The following is a 23,492-nucleotide window of genomic DNA, read 5'->3' as shown; positions in this document are numbered from 1 at the left end:
CCAATAAAGGAACAACCAATAAAGAAACAACTTATAAAGGAACAACCAATAAAGGAACANCCAATAAAGGAACAACCAATAAAGGAACAACCAATAAAGGAACAACTAATAAAGGAACAACCAATAATAAAGGAACAACCCATAAAGAAACAACTTATAAAGGAACAACCAATAAAGGAACAACCAATAAAGAAACAACTTATAAAGGAACAACCAATAAAGGAACAACCAATAAAGGAACAACCAATAAAGGAACAACCAATAAAGGAACAACTAATAAAGGAACAACCAATAATAAAGGAACAACCCATAAAGAAACAACTTATAAAGGAACAACCAAAAAGGAACAACCCATAAAGAAACAACCTATAAGGGAAAACCAATGAAGAAACAACCCATAAAGAAACAACCCATAAAGAAACAACCAATGAAGGAACAACCCGTAAAGGAACAACTATTAAAGGAACAACCAATAAAGGAACAACCAATAAAGAAACAACCCGTAAAGGAACAACCCATAAAGAAACAACCCATAAAGAAACAACCAATGAAGGAACAACCCATAAAGGAACAACCCGTAAAGTCTTCAGTGAACATTGATTGAAGAGTCAATTTCTTTGTTTTATTATTTCAGAAGGAGTTCAAGCTTCAAGAAAACAAGATGATGATTGGTATGTAAGCTTATTGATCTATATATTCTATATAATTTATTGAATCAGAATAATCCAGCCAATAATTTTTGCCAAATTAATTTTCATCATTCCTGAAATTCATCCGATTAATTGGCCAAACGTAATGAAAGGATTATCAGCTTTTCATATGTTAAACTCAGAGGATTTACAATGTTTTTTTTTTATTTATAGTGTTTTAAGTCAATTATACCAGGCTGTAATAGAGGGAGTTATTACTGGTATTAAAGTTTACAGTAAAACACTCAATCTGAAAAAGGTAAGCCACAAATAGAGCTGTGGGAGCCCAAAACTTGAGAATATCTGCTTGAAATATTTTCTAATTTTATGGTATGATGCCAAAAGTATAACAGCTTTTTGCTTGAAATTTTCTAACGGCTGTCAGAGGAGAAACACTGATTGGCCTCCCCCAGAATCAGGTATCTCAAAGCGAAAAATTAATTGAGAGAAATTTTAAGATAAAATCGTTACTTTAAGTACAAATGTAAACAGAACCAAAATTTCACTATGCTCTATTTTAACAGTGGAAAAAAAAGAAAAAACAGCCATATTTTTTAAAAGATAACTAAACCTCTCACGGATCTGTCTACCATCTACTCCTTCGTAACAATGGTAACTATATTATTAATAGATGTTGTTAATGATTTTCAGGCTACCAATAAAGTATTGTATGTTATTGAAGAGAAGATTCGAGAACTTGGTCATCCAGTTTTACAAGATTATTTCAATCAAGGGTAGGTTGATTCCTCTCCCTATTTCTTCTTTCTGTTTCACAAAATTTCTTTTGATCAATTTTTGTGTGAAGTGTGGTATCTTTCAATCTTAATATCCACACTAATAACAAATTTTTATCGTAAAATATTTTTTGAGTACCTAATGGGATGTTGATTCTTTTTTTATATTCTCAGAAGAATTAAGTAAGTTTGTAGAAATAATACTACTAGATTAATATCTACATAAGAGTTATCTACAATGAGTAGTTCTTTTTAATTTAGTTTGTTTAATTGTGTGTATATTTTGGTTGTATTGTCTATAAGGGTGAGAATTGAAGACAGACCTATCAGTAGGATCGGTCAGAAACTGATCTTAATGTTCATCATCAATGTAAGGCCTTATTTTATACTCTATTTAAATCTATTGTCATTAGAATAATCTATATAAACTTTGCAAGAGTTTTCGTAATTGCTCTACATATGTTTCAGATCTAAGATCGTGTTTGAAATTGATGGAATTGATAACAATGGGAGGTAACTTCCCTTTTCAGATTTTCCCCTGTACATTCTTCAACCTCAGCTCTTATGACCAATGTTTTTATAGTATTTACCCTCCATAATAGATTGCTTTTTATACAGGGTATTATATCCCTTCTGGAACACCTTGTGTCACTCTGCATTCTTTTCAAAGAGTCCACATAGGACAGTAGGAACCATGGTTGGCAAGTACAAAAGAACATGCATGCTTTAAGTACAGTTATTAATTGTAATGGATTAAGTAGCATGTCTTTTTGGAGAGTCATCCTAGCAATAATGTTATCATTTAATTTTATGATTTTCAGAAGTTATAGATTAGAAGATGGGGTATACAGTCCGCTGATGAAAGTAGCTTCGCTATCGTTACTGGACGTACCTAGTGTAGAGCATGCTGGGAAATCACATGGTTCTATTGTATTCTCTGAAACATTCCTAGATTCTTCTTTTACTGTTAAAGGTATGGTTTAGCCTTATTAATTCCAGAATGTTGATTTTGTGATTGTGTGAAAGATATAGCATCAGTGTAATAATCCATACATGTGTAATCTACCGATGTTGTCAGGTTTTTTCCACTTTTGCATGTTGTCTACCGCTCAACCGGGTTACTCTAGGCTGACGTGCTAGGATCAGTTTTAAACATTCCAGAACATAACAAACAATTATTTTTCTCATTGCATAGTTAATGATGTTGCCTGCCCATCTTGGAGCAAACTTGGCATATATATTCTTTTCATTATTGATATCATTTATCTGTTTCAGATGAGAGTGACAGATGTAGTGATTATGTTGTTCTTACCGCTGATATACCAAGATTCTGTGTATGGACAGTAAGTAAACCTTCCGTTAAATCATTCATTTTTGAACACTGAAATTTTGTTGTTTTATCACAAGAAGTTTTATGTTGGGTATAATTTTTCGAGTTATATTCTTAAGATTTTCCAGATAACGTATAGTCTTATTTTGTCCAATTACTCGCAATCAAGGAGAATACTGACTGACAATCCATTAGTTGAGATCCACCATCAGATCAGATCAAAGAAGTTTTGATTCCCTAATCCAAGCTAAGGCATGATTTGAGTAAAATTTTGGAGAGCAGACTGTAGTTATGGAAACTAAAAGAAGCTTATCTTAAGCTCAAAGGTTCAGTTTTGCCTTTCGAAAGAAATAAGCAGTATTTTTTAAAAATTTCTATGTAGATAAATAATAAAGAGATAACACATTGTCAAGATTTACCAGAGCAGCTGTCAAGCCTAACCAAATATGGTGAGAAACTGGTATTAAGGGAGACAATTCAATATACCACCAGTACACCAGACTACAGTCAAATTTTCACTGGTATGTACATAGATGTTTACTTTTAAACTAAAGACATATGTTCAAAGCAACAAATTTGATGGATTTTTGCATTGAAGTTACCAAATTTTGCATTTAACCCTTTGAACCCTGAGTTTAAATGAAATAAACGTCAAATACCCCAAATTTCAAGTAATTAAAGTTAAAGCGTATGACGTTAACATTGTAACCTTGTAACGGCCTGTATACCGTCTGCTCGGGTATTTATTGTGTTAATATGTGGGCAGTAAACTGGCTGTTAGGGTTGAAAGGTTTAATGGTTTTCAAGTTATTGCCCTTCACGTAGATAGATTCTGCAGTTTTCATACAATTTTAGATGAAATTTAATTGAGATGTGCTCAATAGAAAGAGTTTATCAGACTTTAATTCATATTTGAATTAAGCATAGTGATTGAAAAGGGTTACCTGTGAACTTTTTATGTGCAAGATATCTTGTAAAATGTAATTGCCCATAACTTGACTCAGAATTGCCTTTACCAATCATAGTCATCCTGTATTGTAAATTGTAGGAGAAGTATATATCTATGAAAACTGTATTGTGGTATATCATAAGGAATATGGATGTATTTTATTGACTCATGCAGACATCAAAAACATTCACTTATATGATGGAGTAAGTTTGGCCATGCTGAGTTTTTAATGTTAAAATTTTAGATAACCATCTTCTTATTCAACCTTGTTTTAGAGTTTGAATGAGCTAACATGGAAATAGCGTCTATTCTGAATATTTGGATGTGAATAACATTTAATGAAATTTTCAGTCCTTCTCTTTTACTCTGATAGGAAAAATTGATATATATAAACTCAAACACCATGCAGTATATAATTAGGACAATTTTACCAGTAGCATAACTCTGCATTAGGTAGACTAGACCCTTTTCCAGCAGCAGCCTCCCCGATGGAAATCTACCCCCATTTGTTGAAGCATTAGGGTGAAGTGTATCTTAACTCTAAATAACGGAACACAACTTTATGGTATACTACTCCTTAGTTTTATTACACACTACGTTTCAACAATCTACATTGTCATCATCAGGTGATGATGATGATAATGTAGATTGTTGAAAATAATGTTGTGTGTAATACAACTAAGGAGTAGTCTGATGATGACAATGTAGATTGTTGAAATGTAGTGTGTAATAAAACTAAGGAGTAGTATACTATAAAATTGTGTTCCATTATTTAATGTGATCTCTACCCGCTATCGCTAAAGGATTATCTTAACTCTAATAAGACCTGTGTAAATGTTTATTGTTGTGTGCTCTTATAAGATATTTTCCCTTGTAGGACAGTAATGATTGTGTCTGGTTGTTAATTCTATGTTTAGATAAATCATCCAGTTCTAAAATCCCAGCGCATCTGATCACTGAGAGAAATGAACTTATCTTCATTTTCACACAGAAATCTAAACTTCGTAAATTATTATATTCTAAGGTGGGTAAGAAATATAGTTCTGTACATTCAGAGAAAGCTTCTCAATGTTTCGTTCAGGTTTCGTTTTGCAGTTCGAGTTGTTAATACTTGGTTAATTTGTTCCAAAATGACATTGGAACTTGCTTTTTAGAAGCCTGTGCCCCTTTTTCTCAAAAAATTGGAGTAAACACATAACATTAAAAAATACCACACTTAAACCAAAATTAATTGTCAAATTTCTGGAGAAACAATGCCCAGGTGAATTTAACTTTGTGTTTTAATCTAGGTCTTACCAATATGGAAAACTGAATCGAGTTTCCCTTGTGTAGAGAGAACAGATAGTTTACCCAAACATCTAACTACATTGTGAGTAGTTTTGTGGAGTAATTATTTCTTTGAACATTAGCTTATAGACCAAGAAATAAAGGGGATTTTGGGAATTTGACTTTGCTTAAAGGGTCAGGTGCACCATTTTTTTGACCAATCACACCTTAGTCTCAGACAACTCGTCTTTTAACTTTCTCTATTATATATAGACAAGATATAAATGGAAATAGTAAGTAAAACTGAAGGAATTATACGATTTTTGTACATTTTTAGAATTTCTGAAAACTATTTACATATATTCAAGAGCAAAATCAACCTCTTAAATCATCTGTCCCTTTAAATGCAAAGAACAAATTCTTGAGTTTTCATAGCTTGGAGCTCAGGATATATGACTTTATTCGGCACTCTTTTAGAGAGGAAATTCGTTGCATGACCAGAGCTTCTTATTCCTCTATTAAACAAATATAATATTTGTAGGTGTGATAGATTAGAAATACAATTCAGCACAAGATCTGATACCACTATAACACCACTAGAAAAAACAGCTCCTTATATTCATCAGCTTAAAAGGTAACTTTTGGAGTTTTCAATGAATATAGACAGCATTTTGATTACAGAAATACCTTCGACTGACTGATTCTTCTTCTAAAACAGAAACTCCTTTATTTAATAAGGTCACCTAAACCCTCGGCATAGATATTTCCTCCATTATCCTTTACATTTACAGCATAGAAAGATTCAAGGACTTAGGTGATTATCAACAATGTGGAAAATGACTGACTGGAAATTTTTGTCCTCGTGTGCCTGTGCAAGTCGTTGAAACTCAAGACAAGACTCTAATCGGCGACAAAAGTCAGCGACCAAAACCTTTCCTATGCCCGCACCTTTACTGGAAAATTCGACTTATTTTCATATCACACTTATTAGCAACACTGGTGTCTTTTTTTCCTTGCAGATTTCTAGATCATCTGTCAGCTTGTAACGTTGGTTGTGCAAATGTTAAACAGAGTGATCTCCCCTCGCTTTTAAATCTTAACGATTCTGCTGATGTACATTCTTCTAATGAGGAACAGGTATGATAAAATAACTAAGACAACTAATTTCTCAAAGAGTCAAAATATTTCCTCAAAGGGATTGTAAAGATGTTTTCTATTTGCACCACGCCAATGTTTAGTCAAATATATGTGGTATTTGCATTTCTACTTCAATTTGGCGTTTTTAGACATCACTTTTGCAATAGTGACCTCAAAGCCGTAGTTTTAGTGAACATGCAAGAAACACAGATATTCAACTGAAATTTTCTATCAGTGACCCCTATCAGTGATAAAAAGAATACCTTGTTATAATCCCTTTAAAATATCAAGTCTTTTTATCAATTTAACTACAACGGTTGAACAAATTTGAAGGCTGAAAAGTTTTATCAAGATTAGAATGTATTACAACCATTTTTGTATCTGATCAAGTAACAGAGCACTTACATCCCAAAAGTTTTTGTGTTTTACTGAGCTACAGCTTTCCGAACATTTTTTTAAAACAGGGCGCAAGAAGCATAAGTTTGTTCACCAATTCTAATTGATTGTGTTTACTCAAAAAGATATGATTTTTATTTTGTTTTAACAGATAATAGTGAGTATAATAGGGGGAGTTGCTGGTTCTCATAAACAAAACCTAACATCTACTTTAACACATTATAATAAAGAAAAATATAGGTAAGTTGTATTATTTTAAACATAACCTAACATCTACTTTAACTCATTATGATAAAGAAAAATATAGGTAAGTTGTATTATTTTAAACATAACCTAACATCTACTTTAACTCATTATGATAAAGAAAAATATAGGTAAGTTGTATTATTTTAAACATAACCTAACATCTACTTTAACTCATTATAATAAAGAAAAATATAGGTTAGTTGTATTATTTTAAACAAAACCTAACATCTACTTTAACACATTATAATAAAGAAAAATATAGGTAAGTTGTATTATTTTAAACATAACCTAACATCTACTTTAACACATTATAATAAAGAAAAATATAGGTAAGTTGTATTATTTAAACATAACCTAACATCTACTTTAACTCATTATAATAAAGAAAAATATAGGTAAGTTGTATTATTTTAAACATAACCTAACATCTACTTTAACACATTATAATAAAGAAAAATATAGGTTAGTTGTATTATTTTAAACAAAACCTAACATCTACTTTAACTCATTATAATAAAGAAAAATATAGGTAAGTTGTATTATTTTAAACAAAACCTAACATCTACTTTAACACATTATAATAAAGAAAAATATAGGTAAGTTGTATTATTTTAAACAAAACCTAACATCTACTTTAACACATTATAATAAAGAAAAATATAGGTAAGTTGTATTATTTTAAACATAACCTAACATCTACTTTAACTCATTATAATAAAGAAAAATATAGGTAAGTTGTATTATTTTAAACAAAACCTAACATCTACTTTAACTCATTCTAATAAAGAAAAATATACGTAAGTGAGGATTCTTCATTTTCTAAACTATTTTTACATTTTTTTACTAATATATTGGTTTTAATGTATCTGGATTAAGATGTCAACTGGAAGGCTACTAGATTCCGCTACGGGACTAAGAGCATCAATAGAAAGAAATTGAATGAGGGTGGTAGATCTTTTCTAGAAAAATTTCCAACATTGTACACTTCATCACATTTCCACCTCCCCACCCACCCTCACCCTCACCCTCACCCTCTGGAACAGCAAAATCGGACATAAATTGGAGTTAATTCTTGCAAATACATCTTAATTTGCAGCCCTAGTCCAAATCAATGACTTGCAAATAGAGTCAGATCATGATCCAGGGGCCTGTTCCACAAAATTTGAATTAAGATGATTTTAGTGTTCCAGTCTATCACGAAAATCTAGTTTGAATTCACCTTTATTATCCAATCAGATAACAGTATTTTTCATAGTCTTGATCATATCTTAGTTAAATTTTGTGAAACAGGTGCTTTGATCTTATATTGATTATCTTCCAGATGGATTGTATTAAGACAGACTGGAGATGATATCAATAAATTTGATCCGAGAAAACTCCAGAAACAACTTGATGCCTCACTGGCAGCTCACAGACGTCGCAAATCAGGATCACGAAGACAAACCAAGATTATTGTCGTTGTACAGAAGTAAGTTCTTAAAGAATCTGCAGATCAATAAAAGAAATTGATAATAGGGAATAAAGCTGGTCAGGCTATGCACGTTAAAGATCCCTCGACAGTTGGAAATTGAAAAAGAGCAGGCTAATGCTGCTGTCCTGGCAAAATTTCCTTCATTAGCCCACATTGTACGGAAAAGTAGGACGTAAAACTCCATTCACTTATTCATTCATGCATAAAGCAAAAGTGAATGACTTGAAAAAATAAATATTGAATATTTAAATAAACATTAACATTTGACATTTGGAATTTTCTGCTATGGATCAACTCTGTAATGATCTTTTAGATATGTAAAATCAAGATTCTTCAGTTTTGTTCAGTAGCTTGCCTTGTCTAATATCTTTGATTATTTATTTATAGTTTGTGTAATATTCGTGAATTTGTTGAAGCTATAGAATCTCATCCAGATCCAGAAATTTCTACTCACATCAAAATAGGTCTGTTTTCTTTCATTCTTACTTCACTTTTTTCATTAAATTAAACAATTGTTATTGTGGTGAGTGAACTTTGTGAGACAGGGCGTGCTAATTCTTCTAGAACACTTGATGCCATTCTGTAACTGTGATTGTCAACTCTACATCTCTTTAAGAGAGTCCACACAGCTATGTCGTCTATTTGATAAACTTATATTTGATATCAATCTAATCAAAAAGAAGAATAAAGACTTAACTTCTTGTTTCTGTAGCAATATCTATAAGATTACAGTAAGTTGAAGATATACCAGCCCCTACATGTATGTATCTATTTATTTCTAGGGGCTGTAACTGTTTGTGTTGATCCTCTAAATTTCTTTCTGGAGAAAAGGTAACAGTTTTGCTATTTTTCCTACAAATAAGTGATAACTCTGTTACATTAAAAAGGCTCTAGTCTATGTTTTAAATTCAAAATTTTTTTTTACAGACAAATTCATGACAAATTGGCTTTTTTAAGAGAGCCAGCTATTCCAGTAAATATCAATCTTTTGGTACTGAATAACATCAGCTCTGAAATTCTCTGTTATTCCTAAGCCCTACTGACGACTTTTTTACATTAAAGAAATTGAAATCAGAAATCACTGTAACTCTAACAGCTTAATAAATGCCTTGTGTCCATTGTTGAAGAATATTGGAATTGATTGATATATTAAATATATTATAATATTATATTTTAGATTGGTGTATCCTGGTTTATTAAATGACTGTATGGAAGGATGGGTGAATAATATAATCCTTACATCTTGTACAGCTACCAAGGTTTCTTTTTGTTATTCTATTTTCTTTTAAATAACTAGCCAAGATTAATATCAGGTTTCCAAAAAACAAGTTACTGACTTGGCATTTGTCTACAATTAAATGATACCTTACTATAACTTAAATAAGTGATATTTGATTGGGACTACCAGTTGGTATTGGTTTTCATGAATGACATTAAAAGTTTGAAAACCTGGATTGTCATCACTTCTATTGGAAATTCCTATCATCTTGTACAATTCTTTACCTGTATCCCTTTTTAATATGGTGTTTGCATTATATTTTGCCACAGGTAGTTGGTTATTGTTGTCAATAAGTAGAGTGAGTAATTAGACTACTTTAAATTTGTATCTGTATTATATTTTAGAGTCCTCTATTAGAAGAAATACAAGGCATGTTAAGAATTGTAAATTCGAACGTGGCATTGATCCTAGCAGAGAGAGGAGAAGTTCATAGGTAAGTATATAGCAAACTATTTAGAATTTAATAGTAAGTACTATAGCAAGTGCTGTAGCGGATGCTGTAAGTTAGGAAGAGTGTGCTCACTCTTCTAGAACACCTGATGCCACCTGATGGTTGGGTTGTCAACTCTGCAAGCCTCACCTCAATGTTTGATGATAATTTAGCTTTTTCTAGAAGATGATTAACTAGGTCCCATTACAAAAATAAACCTTACTATCAATTTTGTTGTAAATCTGGAATTTCTTCACTTATTATCATTGTTATCGTAAGATCTTTGTGAAATGGAGTCCAGTCTTGATGTTTGGTCCTCTCTTGTACAACCTGAGGCATCCACTTCCGTCTGTGTTATATAGTAGAGGGTGGTCAGCTTACAGAGTTATTCACTCTCTCGTACAAAAGCAAATTTTGATTAAGTTCATATCATGGCCTCCTTTTATTAATTCTGTTTTACAACTTGATGTTTTCTATTTGAAGGAGTACTGATATTGAAAATATATTATCTGAGTCTGAGTTTTATTCTCCGAGTGTTGTACGAGCTAGATATCTCTCACCAGTCACAAGGTAGGTTATAGATATCTCTCACCAGTCACAAGGTAGGTTATAGATATCTCTCACCAGTCACAAGGTAGGTTATAGATATCTCTCACCAGTCACAACTCTCACCAGTCTCAAGGTAGGTTATAGATATCTCTCACCAGTCACAAGGTAGGTTATAGATATCTCTCACCAGTCACAAGGTAGGTTATAGAAATCTCTCACCAGTCTCAGGGAAGGTTATAGATATCTCTCACCAGTCACAAGGTAGGTTATAGATATCTCTCACCAGTCACAAGGTAGGTTATAGATATCTCTCCAGTCTCAAGGTAGGTCATAGATATCTCTCACCAGTCACAAGGTAGGTTATAGATATCTCTCACCAGTCACAAGGTAGGTTATAGAAATCTCTCACCAGTCACAGGGTAGGTTATAGATATCTCTCGCCAGTCACAAGGTAGGTTATAGATATCTCTCACCAGTCACAAGGTAGGTTATAGATATCTCTCTCACCAGTCACAAGTCACATTTTAACATGAAAGGTTATAGATATCTCTCACCAGTCACAAGTCACATTTTAACATGAAATGAGAATATAAAAAGCAAGGGCTTGGGTCAGAAGCAAAAACTGTCAATCTCAGAGAGCTTATTAGCTTAGTTAAGTTAGTAATAGGAATAACAGGGAGAATACAAGGTGAATTATCTTCTGGTATCAAAATATTAATTGTAATAGTTGGGAAATTTCTTCACTAACTTAACTTAAGTGTTCCTCTATCCATTGCAAACATTCTTTCATTCAATTTATCCACCGACCAGATGGCTGGGTTTCTAATAAAAGTGACACCTGCTTTTGTGGTTCATTTCCATGTTGAATTATCTAAGATGACCTTTTGACTTGTGTGTACTTCATCAATTAGCCAGCTTTTGGACTTTGGTTTAGGCCAGTTTAACACAATGTTTTATTATTTCAGAGCCAAACCCATAGTTAATGTTGGACAACAACCATCAATGACCAGACTTGTTCTTCATTTTACACAACCCCTGGATAAACTTAAACTAGTTCACAAATTTAAAGGTAATATCTATAATTTTTTTATGTTTTAAAATCTGTACTTTAACCAGTTATTACTTCAAAACTGCCGATTGAACATATTTGGATTTCAAATTAATTAAACTGGCTTAGGAGATATAATTATTGATTAGTGTTAGGGTGTATTGAGACAAGTCTCAATGAGAGCACTGGCCTATGTCACGCGTGAACTGCAGGTAGAGCAATAACAGTTGACTTTATTTTGTTAAACACCATGTCAATATATAATAGACCTTCTTATTAGATGATTGAAAATGTCAGATTGGCAAAACAATAAACTAACAGCCCTGTATTAGTCTTTATTTTTTCATTTTTATATTTCAGGTATATCCAGTGAATTGTGTGGAGATCCATGGTTGGGAAATATCTATCATATACAAGGTCAAGTTAATTTGGCTGGTAAGGAACACTAGATCCCTTTACACCCTCCATATTGGCTGACAGTAATCTTTGTATTTTGATGTTTTTATATATACCAAGTTCTGAAGATAGTAGGCAAAATAAAAAAAATTCTTTAAAGGTTCTGTACAATAAAACTCAGGAAAATTTTATCTGTAATGTTCTTTACCCTGAATTGCAGCTCATAGAATATCAGTCAAAATATAACTTCTGTGAGTTTCGACTGATGTTAATTCAAATTTCTCCAAATTAGTAACCAGGTCTTCAATAGCCCATAAGGTGAAAAATTGTAGAATGTAAAAGTTCATTTCCAAATCAAGATCAACATTCATTCCTTAACTAAGATGAGATAACTATTTCACATTTTTTCCCATTTCTATTTCAGGATTAAATGAGAGTTTTGATGTAGAATTTGTAACTTTGAGTGAATATATGAAGTTTGTACCAGTAGAGAAGCCTCCCCAAGATGGTCAATCTCCCCCAGCTCCTCAGTCTACTGCTAAAAGTTATTTAGTATTTACTGGGTGTGGCCTGGATAAATCTGTATTGAAGAACTGGTTACGACAATGTCAACCACCAAAACCTGAGAAAAAACAAATTCTGACTAGAGACCAACTTTCTAATGATGTTATCAATAAAATTCATGTAAGTTGAAAAGGTCGAAAAATTTAATTTAATTATAGGTCAATAACATTTCAGTAAGCTAATCATCCAAGTGTGTTACATTTCAGAAAGCTAATCATCTAAGTGTGTTACATTTCAGAAAGCTAATCATCTAAGTGTGTTACATTTCAGAAAGCTAATCATCTAAGTGTGTTACATTTCAGAAAGCTAATCATCCAAGTGTGTTACATTTCAGAAAGCTAATCATCTAAGTGTGTTACATTTCAGAAAGCTAATCATCCAAGTGTGTTACATTTCAGAAAGCTAATCATCTAAGTGTGTTACATTTCAGTAAGCTAATCATCTAAGGGTTTTACATTTCAGAAAGTTAATCATCTAAGTGTGTTACATTCCAGAAAGCTAATCATCTAAGTGTTTTACATTTCAGAAAGCTAATCATCTAAGTGTGTTACATTTCAGAAAGCTAATCATCCAAGTGTGTTACATTTCAGAAAGCTAATCATCTAAGTGTGTTACATTTCAGAATGCTAATCAGCTGAGTGTGTTACATTTCAGAAAGCTAATCATCTAAGTGTGTTATATTTCAGAAAGCTAATCATCTAAGTGTGTTACATTCCAGAAAGCTAATCATCTAAGTGTGTTACATTTCAGAAAGCTAATCATCCAAGTGTGTTACATTTCAGAAAGCTAATCATCTAAGTGTGTTACATTTCAGAATGCTAATCAGCTGAGTGTGTTACATTTCAGAAAGCTAATCATCTAAGTGTGTAGTGTGTTACATTTCCGAATGCTAATCATCTAAGTGTGTTACATTTCAGAAAGCTAATCATCTAAGTGTGTTATATTTCAGAAAGCTAATCATCTAAGTGTGTTACATTTCAGAAATCTAATCATCTAAGTGTGTTACATTTCAGAAAGCTAATCATCTAAGTGTGTTATATTTCAGAAAGCTAATCATCTAAGTGTGTTACATTTCATAAAGCTAATCATCTAAGTGTGTTACATTTCAGAAAGCTAATCATCTAAGTGCATTACATTTCAGAAAGCTAATCATTTAAGTGTGTTACATTTCAGAAAGCTAATCATCTAAGTGCATTACATTTCAGAAAGCTAATCATCTAAGTGCATTACATTTCAGAAAGCTAATCATTTAAGTATTTTACCAGAAGGATGGTTTTATAATGGTAGTCAGTATATCAGTCTAGATGGAGAGAAAACATCCACTCACCCTCGTATCCTTTATAGTATAAAGTTTTTACTAAAAAATGGAATGAATGAAGTTTTATGGCCTACTGTTCGGCAGCCCCATGCAATTTGCAAAACTTTGAAAAGGACAGCCGCATTAGCCTACTCTTTTTCGATTTCTGTCAAGGGATCTTTAACCTTTGATTCAAAAATACATCCTTTTATTAGGTACACCCTGTCACATTACATATTCATTCGGAATACTGTGTATCTTATGGGCTGGACCTGTGACTGCTCCAGTGGGAGTACAGGGAGAAAAATTGTACCCTGCTGCCTTATATTTAACTTACTTACAAATATGATTTGGATATGATTTTGCCTAAAAATATGTCAGAATACACCAAATCAGTTCTATTTTTTGAAACTTTGCTTGGTGGACTATGACACCACCACAGTGTCGCCGCATTTTGAATTCCACCTCGACAGTTGTACCCCCATTGAGTTAGCCAGTCTGCCCCCAATTTGTACCCCCAGTATCGAGAGGCTGGCGTCGTTACAGGGCTGGACTCTTGTATTTTATTCTTTATTTTTATTATTACTATATTTTGTATTTGATCCTTTAACTCCAACTGTAGAGCTAGAGAAGTTTTTAGAAGAATATATCAAGGAGAAAAACATAGAAATTACCAATTTAAACAAAGAGATAGATTCCATCCCATATACTGACCTCTTCGCTTGAATAGATTTACATTCCATCCCATATACTGACCTCTTTGCTCAAATAGATTTACATTCCATCCCATATACTGACCTCTTCACTTGATTAGATTTACATTCCATCCCATATGCTGACTTATTTACTCGAATAGATTGACATTCCATCCCATATACTGACCTCTTCACTTGATTAGATTTACATTCCATCCCATATGCTGACTTATTTACTCGAATAGATTTACATTCCATCCCATATACTGACCTCTTCACTTGATTAGATTTACATTCCATCCCATATGCTGACCTCTTCACTTGATTAGATTTACATTCCATCCCATATACTGACCTCTTCACTTGAAAAGATTTACATTCCATCCCATATGCTGACTTCTTTACTTGATTTAGATTCCATCCCATATACTAATATCTTTGCTTGAATAGACTTAGATTCCATCCCATATTCAGGGTTCTTAGCTTGAATAGGTTACTAAAAAGATTTACATTGACAAAATTGACACTCTAATTCTTTTGCTGGAAGTCTTAAATATTTGTTTTATTAAATCTTCATATTACATTGTTGTAAATTCAATTTCTTTGCTAAAACTTATTATAACTGACACTGTATGTTGTTCGATTTTGAGATTTTGTTTTGTTATTGAACTGTTCTATCAGTAATTTTTCATCTTTAATGAAAATTTGAGAATTAAAGTTATTGTGTTAAATTGTTTTTCTTAAAAATTAAAAGTAATGAAGGGTTTGCCAGTTTAGAGTCAAACTGAATAACGGGATAAACTTCATGGGATCCTAGAGTCCTAGAAGTTTTTTTTTCTTTTCGTGCCAAGCTATTACTACCTTCGGCTTATACCTTGACTTACTGAAGTTTGTAAATGCAGTGATTTGATTGGCTGTATATGCTAGTTTCCAATCCAATCAAAGAACTTGACAGAAAGTATGTAAAACCTAATACATATTGTTTTAAGTCAAGGGTTCTGTTTGGCCTTTCTTGCTGGTGTACATCCTATCAGTGGAATCCGCAATTGACAAGAAATGCAGATTTGGAGTCGATGTATTAGTCAAATGTCGTAATAGCTTGACATAGTTGTTATTTAAAGACTTCAATTCAATACACGAGACATGAGACTAAAGATTGATCAAACTGAATTCCTCGAATTCAAGTGGAAATTTCACATCAAGCAACTAGATTGGGTGGTTTCTCTGGACATAAATGGGTTATCTAACAAAGGGAAAGGGTTCGACATCCATTGGACCAATCATATCTTAGTTTAAGACACAGGTTTTTTTTTTCTAGCTAAGTTAGTCTCATCGTATCACGAATACGGGTTTTGACATCGTATTATTAACGGAGAAAGTACGTCGAATGGGGGTGTGGTTTGGACACGATGAGCTAGTCTAAGAAACATGATTGCTAAGCTAATACAGTGACAGTATTCACAGCTTACGTTCGAAATTTGAGCTTTCAGATCCATTTGGATCCAGAATTATCCGCATTTGAAAGTTGAAAAGGCGAGTCGTTAATTCTCGAGACTACCATATAGAAAAGACATAAAAATAGCAAGTGCAATTTCTAGTTGGAGGTATTTTTGAAGGAATTATGCAATTTTCGTAAATTTTTATCACTTCTGAAGACTTTACATATTGAAGACCCAAATTAACCCTATCTCTTTAAGACACTAGAATTGGTTGTTTCTCGGTCATTAAGCCGCCGAAATGTGAGCAAGCAGCTAAAACATTCAGGTGCAAGAAAAAAAAAAATACGTCGTCCCAATTCCATTTTTATTAAACAGCCATAAAAAAACAATGGCTAAATCGAACAATCAAGGTTAACCATTTTCCGATTAATCAATTTCCGATTAATCTATTTCCAAAGAGGTTCCTGCAATTCTCTTACAGCACTTCCACGTTCCTCTTCTTCCTCCTCTTGTCTCTCTGAATTAAGATAATTTAAAAGATTAAAGTCATGAATCCCACGATTTTCGGTATAAAGTGAATTTAGTTTTAACGTTTTGACCCACGAAACGCGATTGACACATTTTATACCTATGAAGTCAGTCGAATAGGGTTGTGGTGGGGATGCAATGCTATGAATTATTACTTGAGGAAACAGTTGAAGAACTTTCCATATAAAACGGGGTCAACCCATGTCATCTAGGTCATACAAAACAGGGTCAAACTATAATATTCGAAAATATATTTGGGAAAGCTGTGTTATCCAGCAGGAAGAGGTCTCATAAAGGATGATAATACACTTGTATAATATTATGTGCCTTGTAAGAGTTTAACGCGTTGCGTAGAAGGGAAGTAACTGAAATTAAGCGCCATCAAGTGCGTTAACGTGGACAACAGTACAATTTCAAATTATATTGGGGCTTTTAATGTGTAAAACGTTAATCTTCAAGGAAATCTTAATCCATGAGCCAGGAAGCAAGTTGTGTAACCGGATTTTCTGAATTCAAACTCGTCAAAGGTTTAGGAGAACGAGACGGAGAATTTTAATTATAAAAGCTAGATAGCCTGCCCGGAAACGCAATATACCGGCAGCTTTGATTTTGAAAAAAAAAGAATCGAGCCATAAGTTTTTACGAGCAAAAAATTGCATGAGTTTTCAAGAACGGAGTTTAATAACTCCTAAAATATTTTGCAAATTTTTATTTTAAATAGGGTTCAATACATGGATGATAATAAACAATTTCACTAACTTTCGTAAAAATCTATCAAGAATATTGTGTCTTCTAGAGTGTTAATAACGAGCGTTTGTGGACTCGTGGACGGACTGTTTGGGCGACGGCAATATGAGAAATCATACTGAAAGGCAAAAGAAACTGAATGTATCATATACATGTAAGTATTTTAAAGATGGGTTTCTCCTTATTTTAATTTATGTAAATGAAAATGCTAATACTTGAATGAATAGAAATTAGGTGTTCTTATGACATGGAAAAATACCAGTTTGTCCCACATATCCATAATTAAGTCATAATTAGCTAAATTAGAAGAGATTACCAGCAAAATTCCAATTAGTGACCGATCAAGAAAGGTCAAAGTCTTTTTTTGTGTGTATCCAGACAGTACATACCCTAAAAGAATACGGAAGAAAGTCTGTAATAAACTAAAGCCAAAAATGTAATAGAATTTTAAATGAGTTTATTCACTGCAGACGTTATACTGCCTGCGTCTGTTTTGAGAATTGACGTTTCTTTTGCCTTTTAGTTCAGACTATAGACCTAGATGTAAACATTATCTACTCACTGCCTCTCAATTCGTAGAATTTCTTGCATAACTGACGAAGATCAACGAAGATTGGGTTATGATACGGCTTTTGGGTATACTTTTTACAAAGTGAATCTAACCCTTTAAATACTGGTCTTGGTCCATTCATATTCAAATCTCGTTCAGCTTCTGAAATAAACAGTCAACAACAAACCATAATATAGCTTGGACCCCAGTCAAATGTCGGCGAGGTTTCAGAAATGCTCAAACGTTAGTCAAATCCGTGTACGGCTATACAAAGTCCGTGGTTGAATTAGCTCCGTAAAACACCACTAAGTTATATCCGCAACGCCTTTGAGTAAAGCAAAACCATGCGAGGCATAGGGCCTATGGTTAGTTAGCGAGGTAGGGAAATGATTTTAATACAAAAATGGCTCGGTTGTGCTTATAAAAGTTGACCTGGTATTAGTTGTTGTTCTACGGAAATTTCTTTAGTAGAAACCATCAACCCATTTCACCCCATGTTCTTTAAGCAACGGTAGTATTTTATCAAATGTTAGAAGTGTATGATATCGTATCGTTCTATAAAAAACGTGTCCCACCCGCGGCTTTGATCGCACTTCACCCCTCACAACACCAGAAGATACTCTTACCTCTGTAATATGCATCAGTGGCAGTAAATACCGCCATTAAAACCAACAAACATAGAACCTTCATGATAATTATTCTGAAATCATGAATATTGTTCAATTATTGATATAATTTGTTGTTTTGAAGGCAAACAGCATTTTACTCTTCCTGCCAATCACAGTGAGCTCCGAATTGTCATTTCGACGATATTACCTTATAGAAACGGATTTTAACATTTTAAATAAACCAATGCTTTCCCCAGATGCTATAAAGACAATCAAGAAACCAGGCCCCGTATTCTCGAAATGTTCTTAGCGCTAGGATGTCCTAGGTTCTTATCTGCTAACATTGATTCTAGGACATCTTAACGCTCAGATCGGTTCGAGAGTACGGGGCATATTAGTATATCGGAGGTGGCATTTCAATTCATACGAAAATATCAGGCAGATTCTGTAAATATTGTGGTCGCTCACATTTACATAATATGCAGACAATGTTCTCGGGATGCTCATGACACAGTACCTCGTATATTCCTAATATTAATAGGGCCTGGTATCTAAAATCAAATGTTTTAAAAGGGGTTGTAAAGAGTTTTTCTAGATTTTCTATGTGTATCAGGGACCCGATAGCATCAATTTACAACATCCCATTTTTCAGTCTGAGGTTCCTAATAGTACTCAAAATCAAATGCTTCAAAAACAAACCCTGTTTACTGAACAATCTTCTTCGCTCTGGAAATTATAAATGAAGAACTTACTGGAGGCCTGTAGTATTTATATAGACCACGCATGTGCATTGCATGCTAAAATATATCTTGCGTTTCAGCGACTTGTTTTTGTTAAAACGCACACACGCCAGCGACCATACCCATAGCAATTGGTATTCATGTTCCTCTCGAAGAAACGCCACTGCTCCGGGCCAATCTGATTTTTGGTTCAATAAAGGTATTGATTCAAATCATCATATTTGTCTGTCAAACCTAGTGTAATGACGAATAGCCTATTCTTGCCCAATTAACCACAATATCTAGTGTGAGGATTTTACCAAATCTAGTGATCTCTTTTATAAATTGGGGAAGAGAAGTTTTCTGGCGAAGGGGTGCAACTCGTATCCACAAACGTGGTCAATTGAGCTGACCTGAGCTAGACTATATCAATATTTTATAAGGCATTCTGGAATCTCATATTTGGAGATTTAAAAATATATTTATGACTGTCGAATATGAATTAGACAACTCTGAGGAAACGCCGTATGCGCTAACCTCTCAAGAAGCGTCTGAGTGAGTTCATTTGAGCTCGACTTGATATACGATTGTTTTAGAGTTAGCTAGATCGTTGACACCAGGTACGTAACGGAAGGGCAGACTGACTTAATGGGGGAGACAATGAATCAATGTTAATAATTAAAGTGATACTACGTCTTAGAATGAACATAAAATTTAAGAATTTTAAACTGAGCGAATAAGATTCAGTAGATATACCTGGTGTCATAAATAACATAACAGGATCCTTATATAATCCGATATAACAAAAAAATCAAATAATTTGTTTCAATTTCATAGTGAAAGCATAGCCTGTGCCTCCACCCCCCACACTGGAAAATTTTGTGGCCCCTGCTCGGACCCCTCAACTAATGTTTCCTAGAAATGCCAAGGAGGAAAATGAATACCAATTGCTATGGGTATGGTCGCTGGCGTGTGTGCGTTTTAACAAAAACATGTCGCTGAAACGCAAGATATATTTTAGCATGCAATGCACATGCGTGGTCTATATAAATACTACAGGCCTCCCGTAAGTTCTTCATTTATAATTTCCAGAGCGAAGAAGATTGTTCAGTAAACAGGGTTTGTTTTTAAAGCATTTGATTTTGAATACTATTAGGAACCTCAGACTGCAAAATGGAATAGTGTAAATTGATGCTATCAGAGTTCTTGATACACATAAAAAAGAAATCTAGAAAACCTCTTTACAATCCCTTTTGTAACGTCTGATTTTAGATTCCAGGCCCTATTAATATTAGGAATATACGAGGTACTGTGTCATGAGCATCTCGAGAACATTGTCTGCATATTATGTAAATGTGAGCGACCACAATATTTACAGAATCTGCCTGATTTTCGTATGAATTGAAATGCCACCTCCGATATACTAATATGCCCCGTATTCTCGAACCTATCTGAGCGTTAAGATGTCCTAGAATCAAAATGTAAAATGCTGTTTGCCTTCAAAACAACAAATTATATCAATAATTGAACAATATTCATGATTTCAGAATAATTATCATGAAGGTTCTATGTTTGTTGGTTTTAATGGCGGTATTTACTGCCACTGATGCATATTACAGAGGTAAGAGTATCTTCTGGTGTTGTGAGGGGTGAAGTGCGATCAAAGCCGCGGGTGGGACACGTTTTTTATAGAACGATACGATATCATACACTTCTAACATTTGATAAAATACTACCGTTGCTTAAAGAACATGGGGTGAAATGGGTTGATGGTTTCTACTAAAGAAATTTCCGTAGAACAACAACTAATACCAGGTCAACTTTTATAAGCACAACCGAGCCATTTTTGTATTAAAATCATTTCCCTACCTCGCTAACTAACCATAGGCCCTATGCCTCGCATGGTTTTGCTTTACTCAAAGGCGTTGCGGATATAACTTAGTGGTGTTTTACGGAGCTAATTCAACCACGGACTTTGTATAGCCGTACACGGATTTGACTAACGTTTGAGCATTTCTGAAACCTCGCCGACATTTGACTGGGGTCCAAGCTATATTATGGTTTGTTGTTGACTGTTTATTTCAGAAGCTGAACGAGATTTGAATATGAATGGACCAAGACCAGTATTTAAAGGGTTAGATTCACTTTGTAAAAAGTATACCCAAAAGCCGTATCATAACCCAATCTTCGTTGATCTTCGTCAGTTATGCAAGAAATTCTACGAATTGAGAGGCAGTGAGTAGATAATGTTTACATCTAGGTCTATAGTCTGAACTAAAAGGCAAAAGAAACGTCAATTCTCAAAACAGACGCAGGCAGTATAACGTCTGCAGTGAATAAACTCATTTAAAATTCTATTACATTTTTGGCTTTAGTTTATTACAGACTTTCTTCCGTATTCTTTTAGGGTATGTACTGTCTGGATACACACAAAAAAAGACTTTGACCTTTCTTGATCGGTCACTAATTGGAATTTTGCTGGTAATCTCTTCTAATTTAGCTAATTATGACTTAATTATGGATATGTGGGACAAACTGGTATTTTTCCATGTCATAAGAACACCTACTTTCTATTCATTTAAATATTAGCATTTTCATTTTCATAAATTAAAATAAGGAGAAACCCATCTTTAAAATACTTACATGTGTATGATACATTCAGTTTCTTTTGCCTTTCAGTATGATTTCTCATATTGCCGTCGCCCAAACAGTCCGTCCACAAGTCCACAAATGCTCGTTATTAACACTCTAGAAGACACAATATTCTTGATAGATTTTGACGAAAGTTAGTGAAATTGTTCATTATCATCCATGTATGGAACCCTATTTAAAATAAAAAATTTGCAAAATATTTTAGGAGTTATTAAACTCCGTTCTTGAAAACTCATTCAATTTTTTTACTCGTAAACACTTGTGGCTCGATCCTTTTTTTTTTCAAAATCAAAGCTGCTGGTATATTACGTTGCCGGACAGGCTATCTAGCTTTTATAATCATAATTCTCCGTCTCGTTCTCCTAAACCTTTGACGAGTTTGAATTCAGAAAATCCGGTTACACAACTTGCTTCCTGGCTCATGGATTAAGATTTCCTTGTAGATTTTAACGTTTTACTCTTTAAAAGCCCCAATATAATTTGAAATTGTACTGTTGTCCACGCTAACGCACTTGATGGCGTTTAATTTCAGTTACTTCCCTTCTACGCAACGCGTTAAACTCTTACAAGGCACATAATATTATACAAGTGTATTATCATCCTTTATGAGACCTCTTCCTGCTGGATAACACAGCTTTCCCAAATATATTTTCGAAATTATAGTTTGACCCTGTTTTGTATGACCTAGATGACATGGGTTGACCCCGTTTTATATGGAAAGTTCTTCAACTGTTTCCTCAAGTAATAATTCATAGCATTGCATCCCCACCACAACCCTATTCGACTGACTTCATAGGTATAAAATGTGTCAATCGCGTTTCGTGGGTCAAAACGTTAAAACTAAATTCACTTTATACCGAAAATCGTGGGATTCATGACTTTAATCTTTTAAATTATCTTAATTCAGAGAGACAAGAGGAGGAAGAAGAGGAACGTGGAAGTGCTGTAAGAGAATTGCAGGAACCTCTTTGGAAATAGATTAATCGGAAATTGATTAATCGGAAAATGGTTAACCTTGATTGTTCGATTTAGCCATTGTTTTTTTATGGCTGTTTAATAAAAATGGAATTGGGACGACGTATTTTTTTTTTTTCTTGCACCTGAATGTTTTAGCTGCTTGCTCACATTTCGGCGGCTTAATGACCGAGAAACAACCAATTCTAGTGTCTTAAAGAGATAGGGTTAATTTGGGTCTTCAATATGTAAAGTCTTCAGAAGTGATAAAAATTTACGAAAATTGCATAATTCCTTCAAAAATACCTCCAACTAGAAATTGCACTTGCTATTTTTATGTCTTTTCTATATGGTAGTCTCGAGAATTAACGACTCGCCTTTTCAACTTTCAAATGCGGATAATTCTGGATCCAAATGGATCTGAAAGCTCAAATTTCGAACGTAAGCTGTGAATACTGTCACTGTATTAGCTTAGCAATCATGTTTCTTAGACTAGCTCATCGTGTCCAAACCACACCCCCATTCGACGTACTTTCTCCGTTAATAATACGATGTCAAAACCCGTATTCGTGATACGATGAGACTAACTTAGCTAGAAAAAAAAAAACCTGTGTCTTAAACTAAGATATGATTGGTCCAATGGATGTCGAACCCTTTCCCTTTGTTAGATAACCCATTTATGTCCAGAGAAACCACCCAATCTAGTTGCTTGATGTGAAATTTCCACTTGAATTCGAGGAATTCAGTTTGATCAATCTTTAGTCTCATGTCTCGTGTATTGAATTGAAGTCTTTAAATAACAACTATGTCAAGCTATTA

General features: G+C 33.6%; 3 protein-coding genes across 3 annotated transcripts; 2 read left to right on the top strand and 1 right to left on the bottom strand.

The window, feature by feature from the left end:
* Positions 1 to 4,701: 4,701 nt before the first annotated feature.
* Positions 4,702 to 8,682, top strand: LOTGIDRAFT_214516 (hypothetical protein; the record flags this gene model as incomplete). The annotated part of the gene is made up of 7 exons (XM_009054244.1): positions 4,702 to 4,726; positions 4,992 to 5,071; positions 5,510 to 5,602; positions 5,988 to 6,105; positions 6,653 to 6,741; positions 8,069 to 8,215; positions 8,606 to 8,682. Coding segments are annotated over 7 exons (628 nt in total), but the record flags the coding sequence as incomplete, so codon positions are not given.
* A 1,174-nt stretch (positions 8,683 to 9,856) lies between these two features.
* Positions 9,857 to 14,507, top strand: LOTGIDRAFT_115481 (hypothetical protein; the record flags this gene model as incomplete). The annotated part of the gene is made up of 7 exons (XM_009054243.1): positions 9,857 to 9,930; positions 10,411 to 10,497; positions 11,442 to 11,545; positions 11,885 to 11,959; positions 12,345 to 12,608; positions 13,726 to 13,815; positions 14,404 to 14,507. Coding segments are annotated over 7 exons (798 nt in total), but the record flags the coding sequence as incomplete, so codon positions are not given.
* Positions 14,508 to 16,100: 1,593 nt separating this feature from the next.
* Positions 16,101 to 18,579, bottom strand: LOTGIDRAFT_231756 (hypothetical protein; the record flags this gene model as incomplete). The annotated part of the gene is made up of 4 exons (XM_009054242.1): positions 16,101 to 16,432; positions 17,753 to 17,902; positions 18,367 to 18,440; positions 18,557 to 18,579. The coding sequence occupies 4 exons, from the start codon at positions 18,577 to 18,579 to the stop codon at positions 16,362 to 16,364; spliced, it is 318 nt and encodes a 105-aa protein (XP_009052490.1). The 3' UTR covers positions 16,101 to 16,361.
* Between the last annotated feature and the right edge of the window lie 4,913 nt (positions 18,580 to 23,492).

This window comes from Lottia gigantea (assembly GCF_000327385.1).
Source record: "Lottia gigantea unplaced genomic scaffold LOTGIsca_21, whole genome shotgun sequence".
Lineage (NCBI taxonomy): Eukaryota > Metazoa > Mollusca > Gastropoda > Lottiidae > Lottia > Lottia gigantea.
The sequence above is the reverse complement of the archived record's forward strand: the minus strand, read 5'-3'. Positions and strand labels throughout refer to the sequence as shown.